Raw genomic sequence first — 15,158 nt, forward strand, 5'->3', positions numbered from 1 at the left:
TTTTCTGGTGGACAGAACGTAGATGCTTGGCAAAGCGATCTCCCAATCCATGTCGTATCTCACCAATATACAGGAGGCCACACCGGGAGCACTCCCGGATACAGTAGATGACCTCAACAGACTCGGGTGAAGTGTCACCTCACCTGGAAGGACTGCTTGTGGCCCTGAATGGTAGTGAGGGACAGGGTGTAGGGGCAGGTGTAGCACTTGCTCCACTTGCAAGGATTAAGTGCCAGGAGGGAAATCATTGTGGAGGGAGGAATGGACAAGGGAGTTGTGTAGGGAAGGATCCCTGTGGAAAGCGGAAAGTGGGGGAGGGAAAGATGTGCTTGGTGGTGGGATCCCGTTGGAGATGGCAGAAGTTATGGAGCAGGACGTAGAGGCCAGTGGGATGGTGGGCAAGGACAAGAGGAACCCTACCCCTCGTGTGGCATCAGGAGGACGGGATGAGGGTGGATGTGCACGAAATGGAAAGACTATTTGGTTTGTCTGGATTGGAGTTCCCAATCAGAGCCCATTCCCAGAACTCTGGGAGTGAGAGTTACAGGAAAGACAGGCGCTTGGCGCTTTCCTTTGCTTGGAGCTGGGGCACGTAACAGTGCAGCTCAGGGACAGCCCCTCTCCTACAATGTCTCTACTGAGTAAGGTGGCCAAATGAAGTAATCCCTTCCTGCATGCGATCCCTGCCCCCCCATCCCCTGCCTGTTTATGTGTCTGTCTAAAAGCCTCTTCATTGTTGCCTTCATATCAGCTTCCACCACCTTCCTTTGGCGGCAAGTTCCAGGAACTTAACAGTGTGGAAATACTTAGCCCTCTTACCATAAACTATGCCCTCTAGTATTTGTCAGTTCTACCCTGGGGAAGATCCTCTCAATATTATCCTACCTATGCTTGCCATAAGCATATAAACCATCTCCCTCAGCCTCAAATCTCCACAGAGTGCAATCCAATTCTATTCGGTCTCCCCGTATAGTTAACTCTTTAGTCCAAGAGGATCCCGGTGAACCTCCTCTGCACTCTTTCCAAAGCCTCCACGTCCTTCCTGTGATGTGCTGACCGTAAATGAACACAATAATCCAAATGTGGCCTGAAAATGTTACAAAGCTACAAAATGGCTTCCACTGTCTGCACCTAGTGACTGTAAACTGTAAACAGACTTGTATGCCACATCGCAATAACTATGATTGTATTGCCGTCGGGGAGGGGTATTTCTGCTTGGACAAGCCAGAACTTGAAATCTCACCCAAATAAATCAGGAGCATGGTTTCAGGGAAGGGCACAAAAGGAGAAGTACAGAATTGACAGAGAGTAAACAAAACTCTTTGAAGTATATAGTGTGAGCACCGAGCAATAAATGCAAGGAGGCACCTTGGATGTGGGCCCATCTTGGAAGTGGCATAACACAGCCTGAAAATTTGGGACGTGAACTTGCAGTGTGGATGAGAATTTGTTCTTTTCAAAGTTCAAAGTACATTTATTACCGGAGTACGTATACTATGTACACCCTGAGGTTTGTCTCCGTACAGGCAGCCACAAAACAAAGAAACCCAACAGCACCCATTTTAATAAAAGAAAACCCATCTAATGTGCAAAAGTAATGAATATACCGTGCAAACTTTTTACAAGTCAGCAGATGACATTCAGAACTAAAGTTCATGAAAGTGAGTTCACGGCCACAAAGCCGCTCCAGGAACCCATTAGTTGCAGGCCACAGCTTCAGTTCTTTGCAGAGATGAGTAACCCTCTGCAAACAGCAACCTTAACACCAGCTGATTGCTCCCTCCAGCTACGACACCCTAACCACTTAAATCGGCCAAAGATAGGCTTGTACCTCACTCTCGGGCGCAGGCCCTGCTGCCTCAATTCAGCCTGCATCCAATCAGGCCTTTCCAATCAGTCAAACATTGGCTCATTCCTCCATCTTGGGGCATATGTTCCACCACTTCAGCTGTGCCTGGCCTCAGATCTGCTGCTTCGAATCTGCTCCAAGTCCACTCCAGCGTGGCCAAACTTTGGCTCATTCCTTGTTCTTGGGCCTGGGCCCAGCTGCCTCGATTTGGCCCGTACACACCATGCACCTTCAGAACTTCAGTTCACACCGCAAAAATGGATCAAGATCTTAACTCCGAAAGGGAAGTTACAGGCTATTGATTACACTGATCATTGTTCAGAAAAAATGTGATTAATGGAGTACAGTCGGCTCTCCTTATCCACGGGAGATTGGTTCCAGGACCCCCCGCGGATACCAAAAATCACAGATGCTCGTCCCTTATTTAACCTGTCTCAGTGCGGTGGACTTTAGGAGCTGGCACAGCTTTGATTCCGCAAAGTTTCTGTTCACAAAAATAATCATGATCACGATTAAAAATAAGGTGGAAGTAATAAAGCGATCAGAAAGAGGTGAAATGCCATCAGTCATTGGAAAAGAGTTAGGCTACAGTTGGTCAACGATCGATCGGAACAATTTTAATGGAGCTTGTGAAAGGCTCTGCCCCGATGAAAGCAACACAGTGATTTAATTATTGAAATACGTATGTTTCTTAAGTGTTTTATATGCATAGAAAGGTAAAATATATACTTTATACTAAGAAAAACGTTTTACTAATGGACGCTAAACAATACCAGATGTGCCTGTTCCGACTTCAAATCCGACTTAAAGACGGACTCAGGAACGGAACTCATTCATAACCCGGGGACTGCCTGTACTTTTAAATCATCTCTAGATTACTTATAATACCTAATACAATGTAAATACTATGTAAATAGTTGTTATACTGTATTGTTTAGGGAATAATGCCAAGGAAAAATAGTCTCTACATGCTCAAACAATGAGTGCTGGAAAGAGAACTTCCGGGTTTTCCCGATCCGCGGTTGGTTGAATCCGCGCATGCAGAACCCGTGGATAAGGAGGGCTGACTGTAGTTAGTAGTTTAGTTTGCTGCCAGTATGGCATCACTGAGATTCAACGGCGCATCTTAAACTAAACCATTGTTCTGTATGAGCAGTTGGAAAGGCACAGGATATTTTGAAGGCCATTTCACATGACGGGATTCTCCTCCCTTTAATCTTCAGGTTTTAGATTTAAGGATTTTTTTTAAAATGGGGTGTGGAACAAAATGAATTGGCAAAGCGGTCACTTAAAAATTCAAAGCTGTACCTGGAGCTTGTAGATACTGATCACAATAAACACACATTTACACAGATAAACACAGATTTAATATAAGTGTTTGATACTTGAAAACTTCTTGGAGACAGGAGTGCCTTCACATTGGTAATGGAAGCAGAAGGCCATTTGGCCCCTCAACTCTGACCATTAAACAATACCAAGAATGACTTTTTAACCTTGTCACTACTTTTCCTGCATTAAATGCACATTGCTTGATTCCTTAAGTAATTCAAAGTCTATCAGTATCCCTTTCAAGTATACTTAGTGACAGAAACTCAACCACCCTCTTACCAAATTTGATGAGCTCAAGTTAATATACATTATCTTCAGTCTGCCATGACCTAATTGCCATGTACCCACCTGCCCAGATCTCCCCTGGAGCCTCTGCATCCTCCCAATCCACATTGTAGACCAGCTTTAAATCATCAACAGACCTGGATAGATCGGCCCCCTTGTTCAAATGAGCTTCCCTTCCTGAGTAGGACCTCATTTATTTTCTCCTGATCACCAATCCATGTGGTTTTCTTCCTTCCCAACCCAAGCATTGTTCTAGCTTCACACGTCATTCTGAGCGTCCAAACACACCAAATCCACTGGTTCCTCTGTATCTATTCTGTGAATTGCAATCTGTTCCCGTCAGATTAAGGACCTTGAGAAGAAAATGAAACACAAGCTTTCCAAGTTTGCTGCTGATATGGAGATAGGTGGAAGGACATGTTATGATAAGGATCTTGTGTACTGCATTTGGGATGCAGGTAGATGGAGTGATTGGGTGATATCCTGGAAAAGGGGAGTTTAATGTGTGGAAGTGTCGGGCCATGCATTTGAGTGAGAGAAATCAAAAGGTGGGTTATTATCTAATTGGAGGGAGAGAAGCCACAAATGAGTAAAGTTTAGTAAGATCTATTTGTTCCAGTGCATGAATCAGCTACATATTAGTGGGCAGGTCCAGTAGCTATGGATATAAATAACGTGTTGGCCTTTATTGCTGAGAGGTTGCTATATAAGAATAGGAAGGTCTCCTTACAGTTGAACAGGTGACCACAAAGGAAATACTCTGCACAGTTTTTGTCCTCTTCCTGAATAAAATGATATAGTTGCTTTGGCAGAAGTCCTAAAAGAGATTTGTCAGGCTAACAAAATTGGTTAGATAGTTTGGGCCTGTTCTTAGGAGATTAGAATACTGTAATGAGGGATGACCTTATTCCAAAAGGGCATTGCAGGGTAGACGCTGAGATGGTTTCGCTAGTGGGAGAGTTGTAACAAGGTGACGTACCACTGGAGGTTGGTCAGGTGTGAATGAGTATTTAGAAGACAGAGGAATTGTCACAGAAGAGGATTTGAGACCACCATGGTGAAGCCAAGATCATATTGAATGGTGAAACAGATTTGAGGGAGTCAGTGGCCTATTCCAGCTTCTGTTTTCTAGTTGGGGAAAAAAGGATTTGTGAACTCTAATGTGTAAGAATAGACTTGGGAGTAATCACTGGCACAATTTTGGAAAGTGGTTGTTTCTTGCGGTCTGTAATGCTTGATTTCTTGGTGTCCCTCAGTTTATTGACATGCATAACAAGTTCAGCAGACAGCCAGTGTGTGCTCACTGTGATTCCTGTCTCCTGAACCTGCATTTTCTATTTCTGTCTGTGTTGTGGTGTAGGTGGTGTCACGACCCTTGGTTAGCACCTCCAAGTGAAATTTCAGTCCCAGATCTTTGTAGGAAAGGTGGTCCTGTAGCGGTGTGCTACAAACAGCGCTAAAATTACGACACGGAGTCGGTAACTGCAGTCGAAGGAAAAACTTTATTCGAAAACTTCAGCCTCACTTTTAAGCCTCTGTCAACCGGCCCCCCATGGCGAAGAGGCTCCAAAGCTCTGTGCTCGCAAACCCCCGTAGGCTATCTAATTGTGAGTCGGTTCGCATACGCTAGGAAATGAGCCGCCACATAACCCCCCCCCAGAACCGGCGATACACCCCCCAATGTCCACAGCCTGGGCCAGAACCTGCTTGGGAGGTCGGCCTCTGCGCCGAGGCGCCGGAAACTCGGCCGGTTGCGCCAGGTCCACATGGGCCGGCTTGAGGCGGTCCACCGTGAAAACCTCCTCCTTCCCCCCAACGTCCAGCACGAACGTGGACCCGTTGTTCCGGAGCACCGTAAACGGCCCCTCGTATGGCCGCTGCAGCGGTGGCCGATGCCCGCCCCTTCGTACAAACACAAACTTACAGTTCCGTAGGTCTTTGGGTACGCAGGTCGGGTGCCGCCCATGCTGTGAAGTGGGTATGGGGGCCAGGTTACCGAGCTTCTCGCGAAGTCTGCCCAGGACTGCAGCGGGTTCTTCCTCTTGCCCCCTCGGGGCTGGTAGGAACTCCCCGGGGACGGCCAGGGGCGCGCCGTATACCAACTCGGCCGACGAGGCGTGCAGGTCGTCCTTGGGCGCTGTGCGGATGCCGAGAAGGACCCAGGGAAGCTCGTCCGCCCAGTTGGCTCCTCGCAGGCGGGCCATGAGGGCCGACTTCAGGTGACGGTGGAAACGCTCCACTAGCCCGTTCGACTGTGGGTGGTAGGCAGTGGTGTGGTGCAGCTGAGTCCCCAAAAGGCTGGCCATAGCTGACCACAGGCTGGAGGTGAACTGGGCGCCTCTGTCGGAGGTAATGTGGGCTGGTACACCAAAGCGGGATATCCAGGTGGCGATCAGGGCTCGGGCACAAGATTCGGAGGTGGTGTCGGTGAGCGGGACCGCCTCTGGCCATCTTGTGAACCGGTCCACGATAGTCAGGAGGTAACGCGCTCCGCGCGACACTGGCAGGGGGCCCACGATATCCACATGAATGTGGTCGAAACGCCGGTGGGCGGGATGGAACTGCTGCGGTGGGGCTTTGGTGTGCCGCTGAACCTTGGCCGTCTGGCAGTGCATGCACGTCCTGGCCCATTCACTGACCTGTTTGCGGAGTCCGTGCCAAACGAACCTGCTGGAAACCATCCGGACAGTTGTCCGGATGGAGGGATGCGCCAAGTTATGAATGGAGTTGAAAACACGTCGCCGCCAGGCTGCGGGGACGACCGGACGGGGCTGGTTGGTGGCGACGTCACAGAGTAGGGTCCTCTCACCTGGGCCCACGGGGAAGTCCTGGAGCTGCAAACCAGAGACTGCAGTCCTGTAACTCGGAATCTCCTCATCTACCTGCTGTGCCTCTGCCAGTGCCTCAAAGTCTACCCCTTGGGAAAGGGCATGAACGGTAGGGCGAGAGAGCGCATCCGCCACGACATTGTCCTTACCCGAGACGTGCCGGACATCCGTTGTGTATTCAGAGATGTAGGACAGGTGGCGTTGCTGGCGGGATGACCAGGGGTCGGATGCTTTCGTAAACGCAAAGGTAAGCGGTTTGTGGTCCGTGAACGCGGTGAAGGGCCGACCTTCTAGGAAGTACCTGAAATGCCGGATTGCCAGGTAGAGCGCCAACAGTTCCCGGTCAAAAGCACTGTACTTGAGCTCGGGTGGCCGCAGGTGTTTGCTGAAAAACGCCAGGGGTTGCCAGCGACCTGCGATGAGCTGCTCCAGCACCCCACCGACTGCCGTGTTTGATGCGTCCACTGTGAGGGCGGTAGGGGTGTCCATTCTGGGATGTACTAGCATTGCGGCGTCAGCCAAAGCTTCCTTCGTTTGAACGAAAGCGGCGGCGGACTCCTCGTCCCAGGTAATGTCCTTGCTCGGACCCGACATCAGGGCGAACAGGGGGCGCATGATCCGGGCAGCTGAAGGGAGGAAGCGGCGGTAGAAATTGACCATACCTACGAATTCCTGAAGGCCTTTGACCGTGGTGGGTCGGGGGAAGTGGCGGACCGCATCTACCTTAGCGGGCAGAGGGGTTGCCCCGTCTTTAGTAATCCTGTGGCCCAGGAAGTCAATGGTATCAAGTCCGAACTGGCATTTGGCAGGGTTGATTGTAAGACCGTACTCACTCAGTCGGGCGCAGAGTTGACGGAGGTGGGACAGATGCTCCTGACGACTGCCGCTGGCTATGAGGATGTCATCCAAATAGATGAACGCGAAGTCCAGGTCCCGTCCCACCGCGTCCATTAACCGCTGGAACGTCTGTGCGGCATTCTTCAGGCCGAACGGCATGCGGAGGAACTCGAAGAGGCCAAACGGGGTGATGAGAGCCGTCTTGGGGACGTCGTCAGGATGCATCGGGATTTGATGGTACCCTCGGACAAGGTCGACCTTGGAGAAGATCCGGGCGCCGTGCAGGTTTGCCGCAAAGTCCTGAATGTGCGGCACAGGGTAGCGGTCCGGTGTGGTAGCCTCGTTCAGCCTGCGGTAGTCGCCGCACGGTCTCCAGCCCCCCGTCGCTTTGGGCACCATGTGCAGGGGGGAAGCCCAGGGGCTGTCGGACCGCCGGATGATCCCCAATTCCTCCATTCTCTGGAACTCCTCCTTCGCCAGTCGGAGCTTGTCCGGGGGAAGCCGCCGAGCACGGGCATGGAGGGGTGGTCCCTGTGTCGGGATGTGGTGCTGTACGCCGTGCCTGGGCATGGCTGCTGTGAACTGCGGTGCCAGAACCGATGGGAACTCCGCCAGGACCCTGGTGAAGTCGTTGTCGGACAGCGTGATGGAGCCGAGGTGAGGGGCTGGCAACTGGGCCGCGCCCAGGGAGAACGTCTGAAAGGTTCCGGCGTGTACCAGTCTCTTCCTGGGCAGGTCAACCAGCAGGCTGTGAGCTCGCAAAAAATCCGCACCCAGAAGCGGTTGGGCTACGGCGGCCAGTGTGAAGTCCCACGTGAACTGGCTGGGGCCGAACTGTAGCTGCACCTGACGGGTGCCATAGGTCCTTACTGTGCTGCCATTCACGGCCCTCAGGGGGGGACCCGGTGCCCTGCTGCGAGTGTCGTAACTTGTCGGAGGTAAAACGCTGACCTCAGCCCCAGTATCGACCAAAAAGCGGCGTCCCGACCTGCTATCCCACACATACAGGAGGCTATCCCGATGGCCAGCCGCCGTAGCCATCAGCGGCGGCTGGCCCTGGCGTTTCCCGGGAACTGGCAGGGCGGGCGGCAACGGCGGGCTTCTGCGCCCCACCGCTGGTGGTAGAAGCACCAGTGGTCATTGGGCCGGGGGTTAGTGGGCTCTGCGGCCGGGCCTGGACTGGTTTGCTGCCGGGAGCGTGGCTGGGTGATCTGTGCGATGGACGCCCCGCTCACCTTTTTGGCGTTCCACAGCAAGTCCGCCCGGGCTGCCACCTTCCGGGGGTCACTGAAATCCGCGTCGGACAGCAGCAGGCGTATGTCCTCGGGCAGCTGCTCCAGGAATGCCTGCTCAAACATGAGGCCTGTGTGTCCCTCGGCCAGAGACAACATCTCGTTCATTAAAGCCGATGGAGGTCTGTCGCCCAAGCCATCCAGGTGCAGTAAACGGGCAGCCCGCTCGCGCCGTGAGAGTCCGAAAATCCTGAGGAGCAGGGCTTTGAATTCCGTGTACTTGCCGTCTGCCGGGGGCGACTGTACGAACTCCGCGACCTGGGCAGCTGTGTCCTGGTCGAGGGAGCCCACCACGTAGTAGTAGCGGGTGTCTTCTGAGGTGATCCGGCGAACGTGGAATTGGGCTTCGGCTTGCTGGAACCATAGGTCCGGGCGCTGTGTCCAGAAACCCGGCAGTTTCAACGAAACCGCATGAACAGAGGCGGCGTCGGTCATTTCTGGTCCAAAAATCGTTTGGACCGTCGGGGTCACCAATTGTAGCGGTGTGCTACAAACAGCGCTAAAATTACGACACGGAGTCGGTAACTGCAGTCGAAGGAAAAACTTTATTCGAAAACTTCAGCCTCACTTTTAAGCCTCTGTCAACCGGCCCCCCATGGCGAAGAGGCTCCAAAGCTCTGTGCTCGCAAACCCCCGTAGGCTATCTAATTGTGAGTCGGTTCGCATACGCTAGGAAATGAGCCGCCACAGTCCCAATCAGCTCCCAATGTGGAAGGAAGATACTTTGGCCTTTTTAGTCAGCCAAGAGAATGATTACATTCCCCAACCTATTTCCCTGTCACCTATTGTTTCCACATTCCCATCAGTTCCATCTGGATTCTACCACTGGAGTACATGCTATTTTGAATTTACAGTGGCTAGTTAATCTACAACCCACATGTAATTGGGATGTGGGATGGAACGTGAGCACAAATCAATATCATCGCAGAGAAGCTGCAAATTCCATGCAGACAATACCAGAGGTTAGGATTGAACGCAGGATCACTGGAAATAAGACCATGGGAAAAGGAGCAGAATTGGGCCATTTGGCCCATTGAGTCTGCTCTGCCATTTCATCATGGCTGATCCATTTTTCCTCTCGGTCCTAATCTCCTGCCTCCCCCACCCCCCCCCCCCCCCACACATCCTTTCATGCCCTGACTAATTAAGAATTCAACAACTTCTGCCTTAAATATACATAAAATCTTAAGAGTCCACAGTGCCCTGTGGCAAAGAATTCCACAGATTCACCACTCTCTGGCTAAAGAAATTCCTCCTCAGCTCTGTTCTAAAAACACACACATCTATTCTGAGAGTGTGTCCTCTGTTCTTGGATTCTCCCACCACAGTGAATATCCTTTCCACATCCACTCTTATCAAGGCCTTTAACCTTTTCATAGATTTCAATGAGGTTACCTCCTCATTCTTCTGAACCCCTGTAAATCCAGGCCCAGAGCCATCAGACACTTTTCAGATGACAAGCCGTTCAAACCTGGAGTCATTTTCATGAACCTCCTTTGAGGTGTGAGGAGGCAGCTCCTCTCACTGTGCCACTTTGCAGATATCTGTGCTTGCCTCTCCTCTTCCTCGCATACTTGTACCCTTGGGTGCTTTATCCTCATTACTAATAGCATTCTGCTTTCACTGCCTTTTTAAAGTATGGATTCCGTCAGCTGGTGATGCTTTTGAAAACAGACATCATACTCAAAGTGAGTACTTTTACCTCACTGCATGTTGCCCAAAGCCGAAACAATGTTTTTCTGGGACAGAGATTTTAATCTGTTTCATTTATTTTTTTTCCTCAAAAAAAATTTGATTGGCATTGATGTTTTAAAGCCTTGGACCTGACCCTTATTGCAACACAACCAGAAACATCATTAGAGTGTTGCATTCAAGATGTAATGAGCCTCCAGTGTTCAAGTGCACTTCTTGGATTGTTATATTTGGAACTGACTTCTAACTACATATATGGTTATGATTTCCTTGGTAGCTCTGGATGTCTGGAGATTGGCATCTCCTGAGCACCAGGACATTTTGGATTTGATAAGGCACCTTTGTCTTTGCAAACTCTGCCTTAGCGCAGGTTGTGATTCAGCCAGGCTTGGGTACCTTCATTTTTCATATGTCACTCCTAACACCCATAATAAGGTCATTAGATAATTGTCTAATTCTGCTCTTGGTTCATTCATCCAAAAGGAGCATTTTCCAGTTGCCGCAACCTCTTAACAAACTGTTTGGCTCTACCGAGAAGTCAGTCACAGAGAAGATATTGGCTTCAGGGAAATCTGTGCAGGCATTAATGTGTTCAAACAATTAATGATATACTTTTTGTTTTGAACCATCACATAAGGAATTATAAAGTTGAGTTAAGAAAGTGGCCTCCATGAATTTCTCTTGTAATTTTGAAATTCATTTTCTGATCATGTATATGAATTCCACAGAGGGCAATTCTCTCAATTTGTCATGTTGGTAATTAAGAAACCTATTGAAGTGAGCTAAGCTCAACCAATACAGGTACCGCAGTGTGTTTGCTTAGTGATTAGATTGAATGATTAGATAACGATAAACAAAACAAAAAACAATATTATAAAATGTATAAGAACTCCAGTCAGAAGGTCAAAGACTGAAGCTGGGAAGTTCCGAGGTAGAGGTCCAAAGATTAAATTGTGTGTCTGGGCCAGAGACTAGAGGTTGAACGCCTGATGTCTGAGAGTCTTGGACCAAGGAGTGGACACTTAGAGGAATGTGTCCTGGGTTGGAGGTCTGTCAGTGTGTGTGAGGTAGTGGGAGGATCGGAAGATGGGAAAAGTGCTTGTTTCGTTGTTGTTATTGGTGCTGGTTGTGTTCCACGGAAGAGTGTGAGCATACCATGCTGGTGCGGGAATGTGTCGAGGCACTCGCTCGCTGCCCTAGCGCATCCTTGGGTATATTGGTTCTTAAAACAAGTAGTGTATTTCTCTGTATGTCATGATGTACATCTGATAAATAAATCTGAATCTAGATCCGAAAAATTCCCCGGTTGTCACTTTAATTCTGAAAGGTCACATTGTGATCATCTACTGGTGAACATTCAGCAGTGAAGTGCTTTATCTCTGTTAATTTATGTAAGTTCTCACCATGTGCCACAACCAACTAATGCCAGGATTTCTTACATTTCCTGCTTTGTTCTGGATGACTAGAGATGGAACCTATATTTCAGGACCAAGTTGATCAGAATAAGTCAGAAGTGTTTTGAATTAATTCACAGTTGGTCTTGGATCATGTTTATCTCTCTGCTATTGCAGAGGTATGTTAAAATCAGTGTATTGGCTCATCAATGAAATATTACACATTATGTCAGTTGTAAATGGGGAGTTTTATTTTATTTTACATTTTGATGTAGGTGTTGCTAGCTTGGTGTGAGGCTGGAATTGAACTGTTAACATCAGTATTTGGCTTGCTGATGGTCCTAAGTTTCTGGAGAGGAACCATTCCTGGAGAAGATTTTCTTCAGTGAAATTTTACAGAATTGCCAAAACATGCTGACAGGATCAAAAAATAGATTTGTAATGCATAACCGCAAGCGTCAGTGGGGTTATGGTTTAAAAAAGCTTAAATTACTGTTCCAAAAGTTTAAACTAAAGTATAAAACTTTGGAGGCAAAAGTGAAGATAATGGTATCAGATTTTGTGATTTTGGAGTTCACAGGTTTGGGAGCTGCAGTAAATGTACATGATATTGGCCAGATCACACCACTCAACAAATCTAATCCTACCAATGTTGTCCCTCTGTTTTCAGAACCATCGGGCAGACCCTGAAGGACTGTTCACCAAACTGGAACGGATTGGGAAGGGGTCTTTTGGAGAAGTCTTCAAAGGAATTGATAACCGGACACAGCAAGTAGTTGCTATCAAGATTATTGATCTAGAAGAAGCTGAGGATGAGATTGAAGATATCCAACAGGAGATAACTGTGCTCAGCCAGTGCGATAGTCCTTATGTAACCAAATATTTTGGATCATATTTAAAGGTAAAGAATAAACTGTACTTTACAGGAGCAGAACTAAAAATTTCAACAGAGGTTGAGCTGAATATAATGAATTAATCTATTGTACTGATGTCAACAGTTTAACAGGAGCTTTCTACTTTAATCCCATTTCCCTTTATCTTTTTCCTTTTACAAGGAGTTGTGTGTTCTTTTATAAATTCAAATGCAATACTTGGTACAGCACTTTATGTTGCAACTAACCTTTTCAAGACAAAATCTTCCTTTGTTTTGCTAGAACTCATTGAGTTCTCCTCTTTCCAATTTACTAACAAAATCATCCTGACCTAAGCACCTTCACAACTCTGGTTACTCTGGGAGAATGCCTAACTCTTCGAGTCTCTCTTCAAACCAGTCATGCCAGTTTCTTTTCTATCTCCGCAGACTTGAATTGAGTGTGATCAGGAGCTGCATTCATCTCTCAGTTGGGTTCACTCCTGAATGACACTGGTAGTAGGTGCGGTAGATTGAATATAATGAGGGGAAACATGCCATGTCACTTCAGGAGAAATGGAGTAAGATTTGTTAAAGGATAAAATGATACTGAGGGAGAGTGGCAGCTGGACGTTGGGAGCACATTTATTCTTGGAGGGTTTACTATTAAAGAACTGAATACATGCATTGGACCAAAGTCCTGTCTGTTTGAGACATCACCGCAAGGAGCATGGTAGTTCTCCAGATAGCTTGGCCAATATTTAGCCCACAAGCTGCCAGACTTGCTCTTGCTGCATCACACATATCCTTCAGTACAAAACCTGGGCCTCTGTACCTCCCTCTGCAACTAGATCCTTGACTTCCTCATTGGGGAACCACAGTCTGTGCAGATTTGAAATAACATCTCCTTGCTGACAGTCAAGGATGCATGCTTAGCCCGCTACTCTACTCTCTCGATTATGTGGCTAGGCACAGTTCACTTGGCATCTATAAATTTGCCAAGGACACAACTATTGGCTGAATTTCAGATGGTGATGAATAGGCATATAGGAGTGTAACCCCCGGGTCACCTCAGGCTCGCTCAGCTCGTTCTCGTCTAGGGGGAGCAGCCTTCGGCCCCGCCAAACTGGGTAATCAGCTGGTGTGGATGCTGTGTGATGTCCCCGCCTCGCCCAAAAACAGACAGTACACCATATGCAATTAAATGAGTACAATTTATAAAGGTTACTATAACTAAGTGATTAATAACGATACAGTATATATGAAGAGAAAAAATAAAGAAAAGGCGCCAAACTTATCAAAGTCCAAACGTGCACAACCGTTGGAGCTCAATTTCTGAAGTCTTCTGGCCACCATTCGATACCCTCCGAACTCCTTCACTCGCAGCTCAGGACCCTCCGAGTGGTCAACCAAGTACATCTAGCTTCATGCCCCCCTCCTCGGAGTACCTCCCGGCCTCGGACCCCCGCTTGGGGTCCGATCCTTGCCCAGCTTACAGCATTGCGTCCTCTCTCTCGACCCCCTCGCGCCGATCTGCCCAAAAGCTTACAGACTCAGAAGAAAGAACATTAATCCCCATTTGGTTTACAAAGGAATACCATTCTCGTTATCAGTAAATTAGCATTCCTGCTAGTTAACAAAACAAAGAAACCCTTTCCCAACAGTAACAAAGAAAGAGAAAAAGAAAGCCCCTTTACAGGAGCAAGGTAGATCAGCTGGTTGAGTGCTGTCGCAGTTGTCCTTGCACTCGAAGAACTGAATGTTGTCTCAGGAAATGGAAGTCAAAGGAACACTCAGTCCTCATTGAGGGACCAGAAGTGGAAAAGGTGAGCAGTTTCAGGTTCCTGGGTGTCAACATCTCAGAATTGATCCTGGGCCCAGTTTTGATGCAATTACGAAGAAGGCACAACAGCACCTATATTCGATTACCAGTTTGAGGAGAATTGATATGACACCAAAGACGCTCGTAGATTTCCACAGATGTGGCATAGGGAGCATTCTAACTCGTTGCATCACCATCTGCTATGGGGGGGGGGGGGGGGAGGGAACAGGGTAAGCAAGCTGTTTCCACTGACATTGGGTGAGATTAGAACTAGAGAACATAGGTTAAGAGTGAAAGGTGAAATATTTAAGGGGAAATGTCTTCACTCAGAGGGTGGTGAGAGTGTGGAACGAGCTACCAGCTGAACTGGTGGATGTGGGTTCAATTTCAGCATTTAAGAGGGGCTTGGATAGTTACATGGATGGGAGAGGTATGGAGAGCTATGGTCCAGGTGCAGCTCGATGGGACTAGGCAGAATAACAGTTTGGCATGGGCTGAAGGGCCTTTGCTGTGCTGTAATGCTTAATGACTGGTTCCTATTAAATCTGTGCCCTCTCATCTTAAACCACTGCTCTCCAGCTTTTGATTTTCCAGCACTAGGAAACAGGCTGTGCATTCATCCTATATATGCTTTAGTGTTTTGATGTTCCTTTATAAGATGACCTCTCATTCTTCTCGGCACCAGTGAATAAAATCCAAGTTTGCAAAAGGGACGCGGTCCTCTGGCACAACTCCATCCTTCCAGTCAGGTTGTGTTTTCAACTTTGCTGTCAAACTTGGACCCTATAATCTCTAATTTCCCCACAGTCGAAAAATCCGTTCACTTGAACTTGGTGGCTCTGTAACTTGAAAGGATGGGGGAATTGCAAAGACTCGCAGTCCTCTGAGGGAGAGATTCATCTTCCAGTATGTGTTAATATGAATGAGGAAGCACTTGATGTCTCAGTAGGTGTAAAGGTGAATAAACCCTCAGAACTCAA

General features: G+C 48.3%; 1 protein-coding gene across 1 annotated transcript in view; it reads left to right on the top strand.

The window, feature by feature from the left end:
* The window catches only part of stk26 (serine/threonine protein kinase 26), a 121,546-nt gene that overhangs the window by 52,438 nt on the left and 53,950 nt on the right, over nt 1–15,158 (top strand). Inside the window, exon 2 of the mRNA XM_059977408.1 lies at nt 12,177–12,407. Coding sequence (XP_059833391.1) covers nt 12,177–12,407 — 231 coding nt within the window. The remainder of the gene's footprint in view (nt 1–12,176; nt 12,408–15,158) is intronic.

This window comes from Hypanus sabinus, chromosome 8 (genome assembly GCF_030144855.1).
Source record: "Hypanus sabinus isolate sHypSab1 chromosome 8, sHypSab1.hap1, whole genome shotgun sequence".
NCBI lineage: Eukaryota > Metazoa > Chordata > Chondrichthyes > Myliobatiformes > Dasyatidae > Hypanus > Hypanus sabinus.